This window comes from Chamaea fasciata, unplaced genomic scaffold, assembly GCF_029207755.1.
Source record: "Chamaea fasciata isolate MVZ Bird 193981 ecotype frontalis unplaced genomic scaffold, bChaFas1.0.hap1 SCAF_1, whole genome shotgun sequence".
In the NCBI taxonomy this organism is placed as follows: Eukaryota; Metazoa; Chordata; class Aves; order Passeriformes; family Sylviidae; genus Chamaea; species Chamaea fasciata.
In genome coordinates, this window is record NW_027094086.1 from 60,360,595 (window position 1) to 60,373,833 (window position 13,239).

At 45.5% G+C, this 13,239-nt stretch overlaps 1 protein-coding gene across 4 annotated transcripts in view; it reads left to right on the forward strand.

The window, feature by feature from the left end:
• The first annotated feature begins 497 nt into the window (after nucleotides 1-497).
• CARMIL1 (capping protein regulator and myosin 1 linker 1) overlaps nucleotides 498-13,239 on the forward strand; it is a 192,369-nt gene continuing 179,627 nt past the window's right edge. For all 4 annotated transcript variants that reach the window (XM_066184639.1, XM_066184652.1, XM_066184646.1 and 1 more), the window contains exons 1-2: nucleotides 498-884; nucleotides 4,717-4,814. In XM_066184639.1, coding sequence (XP_066040736.1) covers nucleotides 845-884; nucleotides 4,717-4,814 — 138 coding nt within the window. In that variant the 5' untranslated portion in view covers nucleotides 498-844. The remainder of the gene's footprint in view (nucleotides 885-4,716; nucleotides 4,815-13,239) is intronic.

Genomic DNA, 13,239 nt, shown 5'->3' on the forward strand with positions numbered 1-13,239 from the left:
CCACCCCCTTCGGGTAACCACAAACCCGTTTTAATGAACCCAGAGGAGACTTTTCGCGGGGCAAAGGCTGAGGGTGCAGCTGCGGCAGGCACGGTCTGTCGGGGAGGGCCGGTGCTGCTGCCGCCCCAGGTGGTACCCCGGTGCCGGGGCCGGGCCAGGCCGCTGTAGCCCGCGACCGCCGGCAGATGGCCCCCGCCGCAGCGCCGCTCGGCGCCATCGGCCGAAGGAGGGGCCGGCGTCGCCGCGCTAAACCTCCGAGCCCGCTGCCCTCCTCCTCCTCCTCCCTCGCCGCGATGGCTTCCTAAGGGCGATGCTCCCGGCCGCCGCCGCCACCACCTCCCGCTCTGTGGCCGGGTGCGCGGTGGGCGCGGGCGGCTCCCGGCGGCTCCCGCGCTCTTCGGGGGCCGGGCCGGGGCGCGGGCGCCAGCCCTCCCGGGGCGGGGGCAGCCGCCGCCTCCCGCCGGTGCCGGGCGGGGGAGCCGGGCGGCGCGCAGGCGGGAACGGGGGAGCCGGTGCGGGGGCCGCCGCGAGCCCGGAGCGCCGCGCCTGACGGCCGCCTGCGGGTCATCCATCCCTCCCTGGAAATGCCCGTCCTGGCCGCGCCGGCAGCTGGGGGCGGCATGTAGCGCGGGGGGAGCGGGCTCCGCGGGGGCGGGAGAAGCCCCTTCCCTCCGCCCGCGCTCGCAGCCGCACACACACCCCGCGCTCCGCAGCGAGGCGCACGGCCGGCCCTCCTCCTTCCCCGCCCGCTGGGTGCATGCCCGCCTCGCCCGGCACAGGGACGGCGCGCCGCTGAAGCAGCCCCGCCGCCGGGCACCCCCGGGCGCCGGGCAGCGCCGCCGCCATGGCCGAGGAGAGCTCCGACGTTCCCAAGGAGTTGATCGGTAAGGGACGGGGCATGGCGGCGGGGATGGGGGGTGCGGGGTCCCGGGGGACGGTGCCGCAGGGGCAAGTTTGGAGGCCGCCGTGCGCGGGATGCAGCGCTGCCGGGGGTGGGGGGAATCCGGGGCTGGGTCTGTGGAGCCGGGGAAGCTCCGCGGGGACTGGCCGAGGAGCCCGGGGGGCTCCGCGCGGGGCTGGAGGGACTCGGAGGAGCCGGCCGGGGGCGGCGAGGCCGCGTTGCTGCGTGCGGGGAATGGGCGGGCGAGGGCTGCGGGGCTGCAGCGGGGAGGTGGCCGCGGGCAGGGACTGAGCCCTTGGGAGACGTGGCGTGGGGCACAGTGTGTGTCCCCGCTCCGGAGGGGGCTGCCCGGGGTGCCGGCAGGCTGCAGACGTGCTGTGAAGCTGCCCCGGCCCCCCGCGCCCCCCGCACCGCCGCCCGCCCGGGGCACGTCCTCGGAGCGCCTCAGCCTGACGGCACGGGCTGCGGCTCCGCTCGGTGCTTTTTTATTCATCCTCCCGGGTTTTGCGTAGTTTAAGACTCGTTTTCCTCCGTGCGTAGGAGGGAGTGAGGGTATTTGTAATTAAAGTTTTATGGCCTCATGTACACGAGCCCCCATCCTGCACGGTATGCGCTTAGGAACTCAGTCACAGGTGATGGCGAGGACTCCGAAAATGCTGTCACCGCTTTTGGGGAGCTTCCAATAAATGGATCGTTGACGCGGTGTGTGTAACCAGTGTCATTTGGGGATAACAGGTTTGATGCTCCAGGCCCTCAGCTACCTCGTTCAGGCCGAATTTCCTTTGGTTTTGCCTGTTGAAGAGCTATCTGAAGATCTCACCAGTATTAGAATGATTTAAAGTGTTGTATTACTGACAGATGGAAACAGAAATTTGTCAGGCAACAAGGTACATGTTGCATTGAATACAATCCTTTAGACCTTACGTAGGTAATTTACGTTGCTGCATTTCCTTCAGTTTCGTCAGTCAGCAAGTGGATTTTTGCATTTTTCAGATACTGGTAAAATCTGGCTGGACATTTGCAGCTGCTGCTGATTGTTTTTCTGTAGAGTCAAAATAGCTCTATTTGCAGTCCTTTAGGTCTCCAAACCATGTGGTTTACAGAGACTGTAGTCTATAGCTTACTGCTAGGAAGTGATGAACTGGGAAGTGTTCTAGGAGTAGCTATGGTCAAAACCATGGAGTTTTTCTATTTTTTAGTGGCCAAGCATGTTTGAGGTGCTAACATAGTATTTCTTACTCACCATGGGTCTTGTGTTGTAGGTGAGATGTGCTGAGGTGTATTACAGGGAAGAATAAGGTGGGCATCTTCACATGTCCCCTCCCCTGGTGGCTTTGAACAATCTTAAGAATTACCCCCCCAGCCCTGGTGCCCTGCACCCACTCAGCTTGATTTGTCAAGGGCTGTTCTGGGGTGTGGGGATCTGTTCATGTAGATTGGTTTAATTTCTAGCAGTATTTTGATGTCAGCATGTTAAAATTTAACCTTTAAATAAGCTTTTTGTAATAACCATGTTTTGAGAGCCGTATGAAAAGATGTGCTTTAACATGGAGTGATTGGAGTGTGGAGATTAAACTGGGGGTAGGAGTGTTTGAGCAACAGTTTTTGTTCTGTTACTCACTTCCCGTGTGACCTTTGTCAGGTCTTGTAGGTCATAGTCTTCTAAGAAACCTTCTCTTACTGTTGGCTTGCCTGGATCCACTCCTCCCAGGTGTGGATGTGTGAAGTCTCCAGTCTCCATTAAAAATGGATGAACACTTTAAAATGTGAACCTTAATGTTATGTTTCCATCTCTCAGTCTGAAAATTTACTTTGTGAGTCCACTTGCCACCTCATCTGGAGGGAATTGCCTTCAGTCCTGTGGAGGGTGTCTATGAAATCTGTATTTTGGCTCTTTGAAGTAATGTTGCTAGTTCTTTCAGGCAGATAGAGCTGACATCCTGGTGATGCTTTGTGCAGTGGGGTCCCAGGCCCCCTCTTTCCCCATGGCTTGTTGGAGTAAGAGTGCTGGAGCTGAGGGCTTGCGGTCATTCCCACTTCTGCTGTGTGGGACAGCAAAGTGAAGCGTGTCTCTCCATGCAGGTGCGTCAGGAGGAAGTCCCTTGCTAGATGTAGGCACTTGGAGCTGTTTGTGGGAGAGGAGAAACCGAAAGGCACAGGCTGCAAGTGGAGGCAAAGTAGCAGAGACAGCAGCAAAACCTTCTGCGAGGAGACAAAACTTGATGAAAAAGCCTCCGTGGTCAGCTTGCCTCTGGGTTCCCAAGCAGGGGCAAAAAGACCGTAATTGGGCATTACCCATGGGAGAGGAAGTTTTGGGAGAACAGTTCACATCGGGCTGGACTTTCCCCCGGTCTCTGCTTACCTGGCTGCTCCGGGATCTTGCAGCCTGGCTCCTGACCAAGCGGTTGCTCCGGGAGCCGGCCGCGCTGGCTGCCTGCCACCGGGGCTGCCGCGGCTTGGGACAGGCTTCTCGCTGGGCAAGCCGCTGCTACCGAGGAGCTTTTGTTTCCTGACAGGAAAATTAAAATTCCTGGGGAAAACATGCCGATTCTGCAGAAGGAACTTCACTCTTTCTGGTGAAGAGTCTCTCCGACCAGCCACGTTTCTGACTTGCACACCCTTCTGCCCTGCAGGCAGAACACTGTGGCCTGGGTTAAACATCCAGGCTTAATAAATGGTGTGTTGTTTGTGCTAATGTCTTCTGACTACGGGATGAAAATTGTGCAGAAAAGCGCTATACAGAGCACTATAATTAAAAGCCTTAGGAATAGCCTATTATCTTTCATTTTTGCCTTTAAACTTAAGCGTGCCCGAGGGCGAAGTGTATGTGTCTGGAGAGGGTGGAGACTTGTGTTACAGATGCCTGTTGTTGGGCTGCAAATAGGTTAATGTGTTTAAAAGATTTCTTTCTCATTCCTTTCCAGTGGGGGCTGGGGAGTGAAACTTACGGAAGGTGCCAAATTGGCTCTTCTAGATGAACTCCTCTGTTTATCTCTCAATTACATGAGTGTCAGTAGTTGTATAAGCTTTCTAGACACAGTTCCCTGTGTGTATGTTCCCTTCAGGCCAGGGTGCAAATGTTCAGGGGAAAATCTGGTTCGTCTCATACTTGGCAGAGACTGTGTAAACGTGTGTGTCCATGTGCATATTAAAACATTGTGGCAACTAATGTAACTTTGGTCTTGGCACCATGGAGTGGCTACGTTGTCGCTGGGATTTGGACCGAGACCAATGTTGCCTCCATAGCATCCTCTGCCTAGCTGCCAGGTGTTACTATCTGGAAGTCTGCTTGGTTTGCTTCGCTACTTCAGTGCAGAGAGTGCAAAATGTGTGAACAGTTGCTCTTCCATTGCCTGACCCGTTTAGCCTCCCTGATACTAACAAGAGGCTGAAATTTGTGCAATGCAAGGACCTAATTTGCTTTAGTGAGTTTTTCAGGTACAAATAATAGCAGTGAGGAATTTGTTGTATTTTCCCAGAATGGAGCTAAGCAGTGCTGTGGCTTGTCTTGGGAATGCTTTTGATATGTAAGTAGTGCTGCAAAAAAGTATCCAATTGTGTTTAGAATCCTGGCATATGACATCAATAATCCTATCACAAGTAGACACAAATTATTGTGTAGATGGCATACTTAGAAAATTGTAGTTGTGTTAGGTTGTGTTTAGTATTGGTGCATGTGCATGAGACTTCCATGAGTGCAAGCAGTTGGACAGCATAGCTCTGAGTCTTTCTGAAAACTCGACAGTGGCATGCATCTGTTTCCCTCTTGTGTTGACACTGAAGGTATTCAATTAAGATATTTTCTTTTGTTTCAGAAAGTGTCAGGGATGTTATTGGGAGGAAAATCAAAATTTCTGTCAAGAAGAAAGTAAAGCTGGAAACCAAGGGAGATAAAGTGGATAACAAAATATTGGTAAGTACAGTAGACTGACTGATTACATATGCGAAGGAACAGCTAGTATCTTTTCAGAAGGCGTTAATTCTCCTCTGGAAGTGTTCTTTGAACTTTGTGTGTGCCATAAGATATCCCTGTAATTTATTTTCTTACTTTTTCTTGCTTTCATGATAGCCTACATAGGAAGTTGGTGTGCAGCTGTGCATGTGTACACATACTTGTTTATAGCTGAGTTATTTTTCAGAGTTTTGGGTATTGTGTTCTGGACTGATGATAAAGCAAACTATTATCTGAACCTGTTCTAAAATATTTTGCTGCCTTTGCTGGTTAGGTTTCCTGTTTACATCCATAAGAGTTTTAAGTGGCCAAGAAATGCAAAATGAAGTGTATAGAATTAATTTTGAGAATCTAAAGCTGTTATGCAGTGAAGAGCAACAGTAAAACTGTTGGGCTTTTTGAACTCAAATGACTACTTGTGCTTTTTGGATTCTCTGTTAAATCACACATCTGCATTTAAAAAGAAATGCTCAATGTGTGGCATTCTAAATTGTTCTTAAAACTGTAGTGGAGGAAAGGGTCAAATTAATCTCACTTAAGTATGCTTTCCTGTTTTCTCAAGAATAGTTTTACTGGCCTCTCTTGATAGTGGTAATGAGCCACTACATTTGCATACTATCTTGAATGTGCAAAAAGACATGGAACTGTATTTCCTTGCTTTTCTGATACCTTTCTATCAGGAGAACTCTTAGAGTGACAAACACAAATAAGTACAATGCTGCCATAATATTTTGCACGTTATTTGAGATTTGGTGTCTTGTGTTTGTGCTGTTCCATATTTGAAAGTTTTGTTGCCAAAGCTGTTGTTACAGATATTGGGTACATTCTCTATGCAGATGTGCTGTTTTGTCTTTCAAACCCACAACTTTTTAATCACTTGTGAATTATCTTCTTGAAGTACATGTTGCTATCCCTGGACATTAAGACTGTAGATAATGGCTCACTTTTCTGTGACAGTCACTGCTTAAGGATCTTGAAATATTTTCTGCTTAATATCTACCCGTGTTATATCTAGTTCCTTGATTTACAGTTTCTGTAATGGAAATGGATTGAATATGTGAATGTTGATTGATTGTCTCTATTTATTTGAAAGCCATGTTTATAGGGAAGGCTGACAGGTTTTACTGAAGTGGTTGCACTTGACTGACTTTTTGACTTACATGGAATCATAACTATTATCAATAGTGAAATATATTGTGGAAATACTGAAATACTGTTCTGAACTGATGGGGCCAAGTGAATGTTAAGCTTTGAGTCATCAGTGAGGTTTCTGAGGGATGTACTACTTGGCAGTAAAATGCAAAAGTGTGATGACTTGGATGTTTTTCTCTCTTAAATCTCCTAAGCTCTCAGGTGGGGGACTTTCACCTTCCATGACTGAAGAGGTACTGAAAGGGAGAGAAACTTTCAGAGGTTCATGACTTAGTGAGCACTACTTGTGTACATATACGTTGTCTTCATTGCACAAGATAAGTGTTTCAGGAGAATGATTTGCTGGATGTTGATAACCATTTGTTCTTTGATGCAGAAATGCAGGGAATTTATATTGGTGGGGGGGAAAAAAAGTTTTTATTTTTAGAGAAATTGATTATTGATTGCTGGAATTGCATTTAGTGTTTTCCTTCGCTGTAGAAGAAGACTGCCTTTTGTGAAACTCCAGAAATCACTAAAGATGCTTTTTTTTTTTTTACAATATTTCTCTGACTGTGTAAATCTTTATGTGGGATTGTTTGGTTTGATTTTTTGGGGGTTTTGGGGTGATTTTGTCATGTTGGGAAGGTGTTTTTTTTCTTTTTTGCAGAAGTGATGAATGTTGTCTGCTGTGGCAAAGGCCTATAGAGACTATGGTTCACTTTGGCAATGCAAAGCTCTATGAAATGCAGAATGCTCTGAAAAAAATTGCACCAGAAACACCTTAGGTTTGGTACCTCAGATTAAATGGAGACTTTTTTGCCTTAGCATGTCAGCCCAGTCTCACTTCTTACTTGTGTAGTAGAGGATGTATACCCTTCTCTCACCAAAAGAGTGACACTGAAAATAAATAACCTTGCTTCAGAAGTATCTGAGTGCTTAATACTAAATGCTACAGGAAATCTGCCAGCAAAATTAAGAATTTCTGTACTCTGAGCTGGAACTTGAGAGTATTCAGTAAATAATGCATGCGGCCGTGTTCTGACCAGAGCGGGTAAAACCAAGTCGCTGTGCTTTGGGTGAGCCTGTCAAAAGGAATGCTGAATGAAGTGTTGGCAGCAAAAGCAGTTCAGTAATTAAAGACTATATCCTTAAGTGAATGCACCAGAGGGCTCAAATGTGATTGCATGGGCAACCTTCCTGCCAGCACTCCTCGACTCCTGAGAGCTTACTTTTGAAACATTAATCTTCTGACTACTGTCTCCTGAGTGCACGTGTAGCAATGGATTGTTCCGAGATTTTGGGTTGCATTTTATTAGTAGTTGGGTGCTTACAAGCAAATTAGGTGCTGTGTTTTGGGTCCAGCACTTAATAGGGAGAAAACACCAGTTGCTCTCATCTAGCTAACTCCAGAGCTCTTGTGAAATGTGCTCGTGGCTTTAGAGGAGGTTGATCACAGAGGTTGGCGCTGAACCCTGACACCCAAATCTGTGCTTTAATTAAATGATCTCTCATCCTTTCTTCCTAGGGAAATCCAGCAAAATCAGTACCACTTTGAGAAAGGGAGATTATTTAAAAATGACTGCACTTGGCAGGTGACTATAAAAACACTTGACCACTGGCCCTGTTGTTCACAGGGTAATCAAGGTACAGAGTACTAGAATATGGATGTAACCATCTACTTGAATCACTCTGCTGTAGGAAATTCCTCTAATAATTAAGATGGAAATTAGAATCTGGGACTACAGAAAAAACACTGCAAAACCCCTGGTGCTGCTTGCAATAGGGTCCTGGTATTAAACTGGTGAAGTTGGCGGATAAAGACCATGCTTGCCTTAAGATGCTTTGGGATCCCAGCTTTGGTTGCCAGAGTTTGGAAATTATATCTAGGAATTTTGATATAAACCATATTTTTTTCAGTCTGCACAAGGAGTTTGCTGCCTCAGTAATCTCAATCTGCAGTTATTTAGTTTTTCACTTAGTCATAATGATGCAAAACAGTAACCATCATGAGCTGCTGAGCTGCCTCTGGTCTGCTGGCACCGAATCTCATGTGTTTGGGCAGCAAACAGGTATCCAACCTGAAAAGGCAATAACCAGCTTGAACAGGCAGAAAAATCAGTCTTCAAGCAATTAGGGCTAAACCCCAGTCCCATCTGGGTACTCTGGCAGAGCCAAGCCGCCATTGGGGAAAGTGAAGAAACAGGCAGGTGTATATGAGACCTTGAAATGTGACAAGCTGCCCCCCAGGCCGAGTGGAACAGACATTGTGGGGCTCCCCAATGGGGCACACCCCCACTGTGGGCCAGGGAGACACTCAGCAGGACTGAGGTGGCAGCTGGGGACAGCTGAGCTCCAGTGGTCACCAGCACTGCAGTGGCCCGAGGCCAGCCCAGGCAGCTGGGTCAGTGTGGTGGCCTCAGCTGGGAAAGCGATCGAGTGCAGGTATAGCTGTGGTGTTGCTCACGCCAGTGTTGAGTGCCAGAGCTCTGAAGCAAGATGGAGAGCCCTGGTCAAGGCTTGTTCCTAACTTTGGGGTCACATTTCTCGGCCATGTTGGCTGCAGACAGCCCAGCTGTGGCAGAGTCCTTGAGCAGGCTGCCCCAGGTGGCTCTAGGTGGCCTCAGCAGGAGTGAACCCAGCTATGTTTGGCTTCAGTGTGATGCTCACAACCGTATTCTTATTGGGTTAAAATAGATAAAGATATCACTCTTTTCTAATCAGTGGAGGATTGCTTTGTTTTGTGTGATTGTTTTGTTTAAACCTGGTTTCTTAAGAAGACAAGGTTTAAGGCATCATGCTGAGTGCCTGTGGTGTTTTTCCTCACACTGACAACTTCTGACCTTCTCTCCAGTTTCAGCTTAAGCTGATGGGTATGGAGAGGTCTCAGTTGTGATGATAAGAGGGGAGTGAAAGGTAGACAGCCAGAAAAAGAAGAGAAACTTTACACCTACTCTCTCCTCTGAGGGGCTTCACCTTTTGCAACCATAAGGGATCAGGCAGCTTCAGTATTTTCTTATTTCTATTTTTTTTCTTTTCTTTTTTTTTTTTTTTTTTTTAATCCAGAAGCCTCAGTGATTATCACGTTACCACCTGCAGACAAACATTGTTAGGGACTGGGCTTCTTAGCTTTGGTGTTTGTGGTGCTGCTTTTCCCCCCTCAAAATAGCCAAGATATCTGTACGTAATTTTGTTGATTATTTCCTACTGCCTTTTCTTCCTCTCAGATTTATTGTAATTAGCGGCAAACACTGAGAAGTTCAAATATGAACTAAAGCCAATATGTGAAATAAATGTGACCAACTCTTTATGAAATACTGATGTTTTTAGGAGTGGTTCATGACAGGGCAGAATTCAAGATTAATCTTATTTTTTGTCTTTACTATTAGAAAAAGAGAATATAAAAGCCTATAGTTGCCTTTGAGATTAGTTTTCCTTTCCAAAGTAATACTATTTTAGACATAAAAGATAAGGAAATACTGCAAGTAGCCATGCTGTCTATATGTTTAGTCAGGTTTCTTTGCTTTGTTGCTGGGTTTATTTTGAATTTTTTTTTGTTTCGTTTTTTCCTAACCTTAAGGCTATAGAATAATGTGATGTGATGTGACCAAAAGCACTTTATTAGGAAATCCCACTGAGGAATCTTTGTTACTCTTCTGCCCTCAGTCATTTACATTCTCTTTGTTAAAATATCACAGTGCTACTTCTGAAATTGAGACAGTTGCTTTGGCAGGTGGCTCTCCTTAAAATGTACTGTGTGGCCAACATAAATTCACTGAGAGCAATTCATATGTCCTTGTCACTTTCTCTGGGACATATGTTTTCATGGGCTTTTAAAACAAAAATCTGAGTTGACTCCTGTCAAAGAAGTTTATATTTTTTTCCTGTGCACATGGTCTGAGATTTCATGTTCTGCTTCTAAAGACTCTCTTATAAAGACTGGAATCCTATTTAAAAAATAGAATCTGTGTTTACTTTCAAGGGAGCAATTCTGACCATTTTGTGTGCTCTCCATGTAGCTTCTGAATACTGCTTGAACAATGTGGCTGACTCTCGTGCAGCAAGGGAGAAAAGCCTGCCTGAGCTCCTGTGCCTGTTCAGCTATCAGGTGGCAGTCTCCGGGTGCAGGCAGTAGTATTTTGCACTGCCAAAACTATTTTGGGATTAAAAGCTCTGCTGCTTGTTTTCCATTGCTCATCTTTTGTCTTCATCCATCCATGATATTCAGTTTGAATAGAGATGAATTTCACATCCTGCCTTAAAAAATACGCACTTCTTTTAAACCACTAAGAGCACGAAGCTCACAGGGTTGTCTAAGGTTGGTTTTACATAAAATGTGTGCAATCTCACACGTTATATCATGACAGCTGGTGTGTGATAATGATGTTAAATAGGGACATTCTTTAAAAATAATGGTGTTTCCTCTTCCCTGCCCAGAACATTGACTGTTATGACATATATCTTAAGTGTGTCTTTATGAAGATGAAAGGAGGTAGGTGTTGGTACCTCCCTCATGTCAGGAAATCTAAATGAAGTGAGGTAAAGTAATCAAAAAATACTTAGATGTGAAAGTGTATTTTAAAACATTTACAAGGTGCCTCTTAGGAAACAACTGAACTGTGGCCTTTAAGATTGCTACAAAAAAACTGAAATAAGAAGAGTACTGCAGGAAATAGAGCTTATTAATTCAGCCATGCAGTTGCATATGTTTCCAAAATAGGAAACATTAAAAAAAAATACACATGTGCAAATTTCGCTGAAATTTACATTTATGTTATACACTGATCCATCAGGTTACTTTTAACTGGTGGGAAAATTTACAAACCTAGCATTATGGAGTACTGTGTCCAGCTCTGGGACCCCCAGCATAAGAAGGACATGGACCCACCTGTTGGAGTGAGTCTCCCAGGGATTCTGCCCCTCAACTCCATGCTTGTGAGAGCCCACCTGAAGTGGTGTGTCCAGCTCTGGGGCCTTTAGTGTAAGGACATGGACCTGGAGTGAGTGCAGATGAGTACCATGAAGATGATCAGAGGACTGGAGCACCTCTCTTATGAAGACAGGCTGAGAGAACTGGGCTTTTTCAGCCTGCAGAGGAAGTGGGTCCAGGGAGATCCTATTACAGCCTTCCAGTACTTAAAGTGGGCTTATAAGAAAAACAAGGTCAATTTTTTTAACAGAACCTGTTGTGATAGGAAAGGGAGAAATGGTTTTAGGCTAAAAGAGGGTTAGATTAGACTAGATGTAGGGAATAAATTTGTTATGGTGAGGGTGGTGAGGCACTGGAACAGGTTGCCCAGAGAAGTTGTGGATGCCCCATCCCTGTATGTGTTCAAGGCCAGGTTGAATGGAGGTTTGAGCAACCTGGTCTAGTAGAAAGTGTCCCTGCACATTGCAGGGGGTTGGAAAAAGGTGATCTTTAAGGTTTCTTTCAACCCAAACCATTCTATCGTTCAATGAGGTGCTGTGATAGTGCATGCAAGTGTAGAAATTCAAGATGATTCCTTGCACCTTGAGTATAGTGTGTTCTTTCTGTGCTTTGGTAGGACAGAAATACAGCTTGCTTGTTCTCCCTTTCTTTAGTTTTGGGCAACTGGTACGGCAGAACAAGGAAAGAAAAAGGGACTTCTTTTTCAGTGCCCTGAAAACACCTGCTGTTGTCCTGGCTCATGTAATTTGCATTTGCACACTCACTGCTGAGTTCTGGAAGGAGAAAATGTGAACAGGATCTCACTCTTAGCATGTTCTCATTTTCTGTACACAGCTCTAACAGTTATTGGGGTAAAAAAAAAAGTGGTGGGAGGGAGGAATCCACTGTGGCCCTGAATTGATCATGGAATCCTTCTTCCTGTCGATTTTTTTTTTTTTTTTTGTAACCCAGTTAGAAAGCATTTCCTTTTTAAACTGCCACACTCTTTCCACTTCTCTTGCTGAATATATAATGTATAATGTACCAAAGTGGTTTGCTAATGTGCTTTTGCTTTGAGAGGGCTTGACTCCTTGCCACCATTATTTATGAAATGGAGCCTTCCTAAGCAAGGATTTTCACTGAAATCTATGCATAAAAAAAGCAGAAGACTGATTAATATATATAATTTCCCTAAAGCTGAAAATAAAAAAATACAAGATGAGCATTAGGGTCAAGTTCTTGTTTCAGTCACTCTTCACCATTGATGGCTTTTTTTCCCCAAGAAAGAGAAGATTTAGAGGAGAACAGAAAGTGTTGTTAGGTAGACATTTTTTTGTGTGGGGTTTCTTTTTTAATTACTTTTTTTTGTGGGGGGTTTATTTTCTTTCTTTTTTTCCTCTTACAGCTTGTTTTATCTGCCTGACTTACTTTAAGAAAGTGCTTCTCATGCAGAGAATGTGGTTTACTTTGGTGTAAGTAGTGTGGAGAAGGACACAGTAAACTTGAGAAAGGCTTCAAGGGCTGCTAAGAGAAAAGTTAGTGTAGTGTACTGTAAAAAATGCTTCTTGTTGCTCAGAGTCCCTCTCTTCAACAATTGTTGTGGTGGAAAATGGGTGAATGCCACTGATTTGTTTGATTATTAAAATACTTGCTTTAGCTCACCTACAATTCTTCATTTTTTTCTCGTGGTGGTAATTTAATTCTGTGTAAAGTAATTACAGGCCCAGGATATAAAATTATTCTTTAAATTTAGCTGCTGCTAATGGTGCTCTGTACAGCTACCTGAGTCCCCAGACTTATTTCTGCCCTTGGTCCTGTCTCATCTCTCCCTGTTTCTGAAACATCTACTCTGTGTCAACTCATGAGTGATATCTTTGTCTTCGTGATAGCTTCCCTAATTTGATTAGTTCAGATGACAAACTGTTAGGATGCAAAATCTAATTAAAAGAGCCAGATTCTTATGACCTACGCTTCTGAAACAGATTTAACCAAATTAATTGGCCTGCTGGATGAGGGAAGAGAGACCCTGGCTCAGGGAGTTGGGGTTGCAGGATAAGATCCGAATAGCTGTGGCATGTGAAATCTAAGGCTAGCACAACAAAGCAAGTTTCTGCTATGAAGCTCAGAGAAGGAATCACACTGCTGGTGTTGATACAAATTGAAAGGGTTCGTGGGTCCTGTGAGGCTATTGGAAAGGTGTTTGCAGGGTAGAAGCTGTGGTCAAGTGAGGAGTAGATTGTATTTCAACAGGTTATGTTTCTGCATCTTCTTTGCAAAGTGACTTTTTAATAAAAAATAAATACAAGAATTGTTGTCTGGACCTGTTGGTGTGGATGTCGTGCAGCT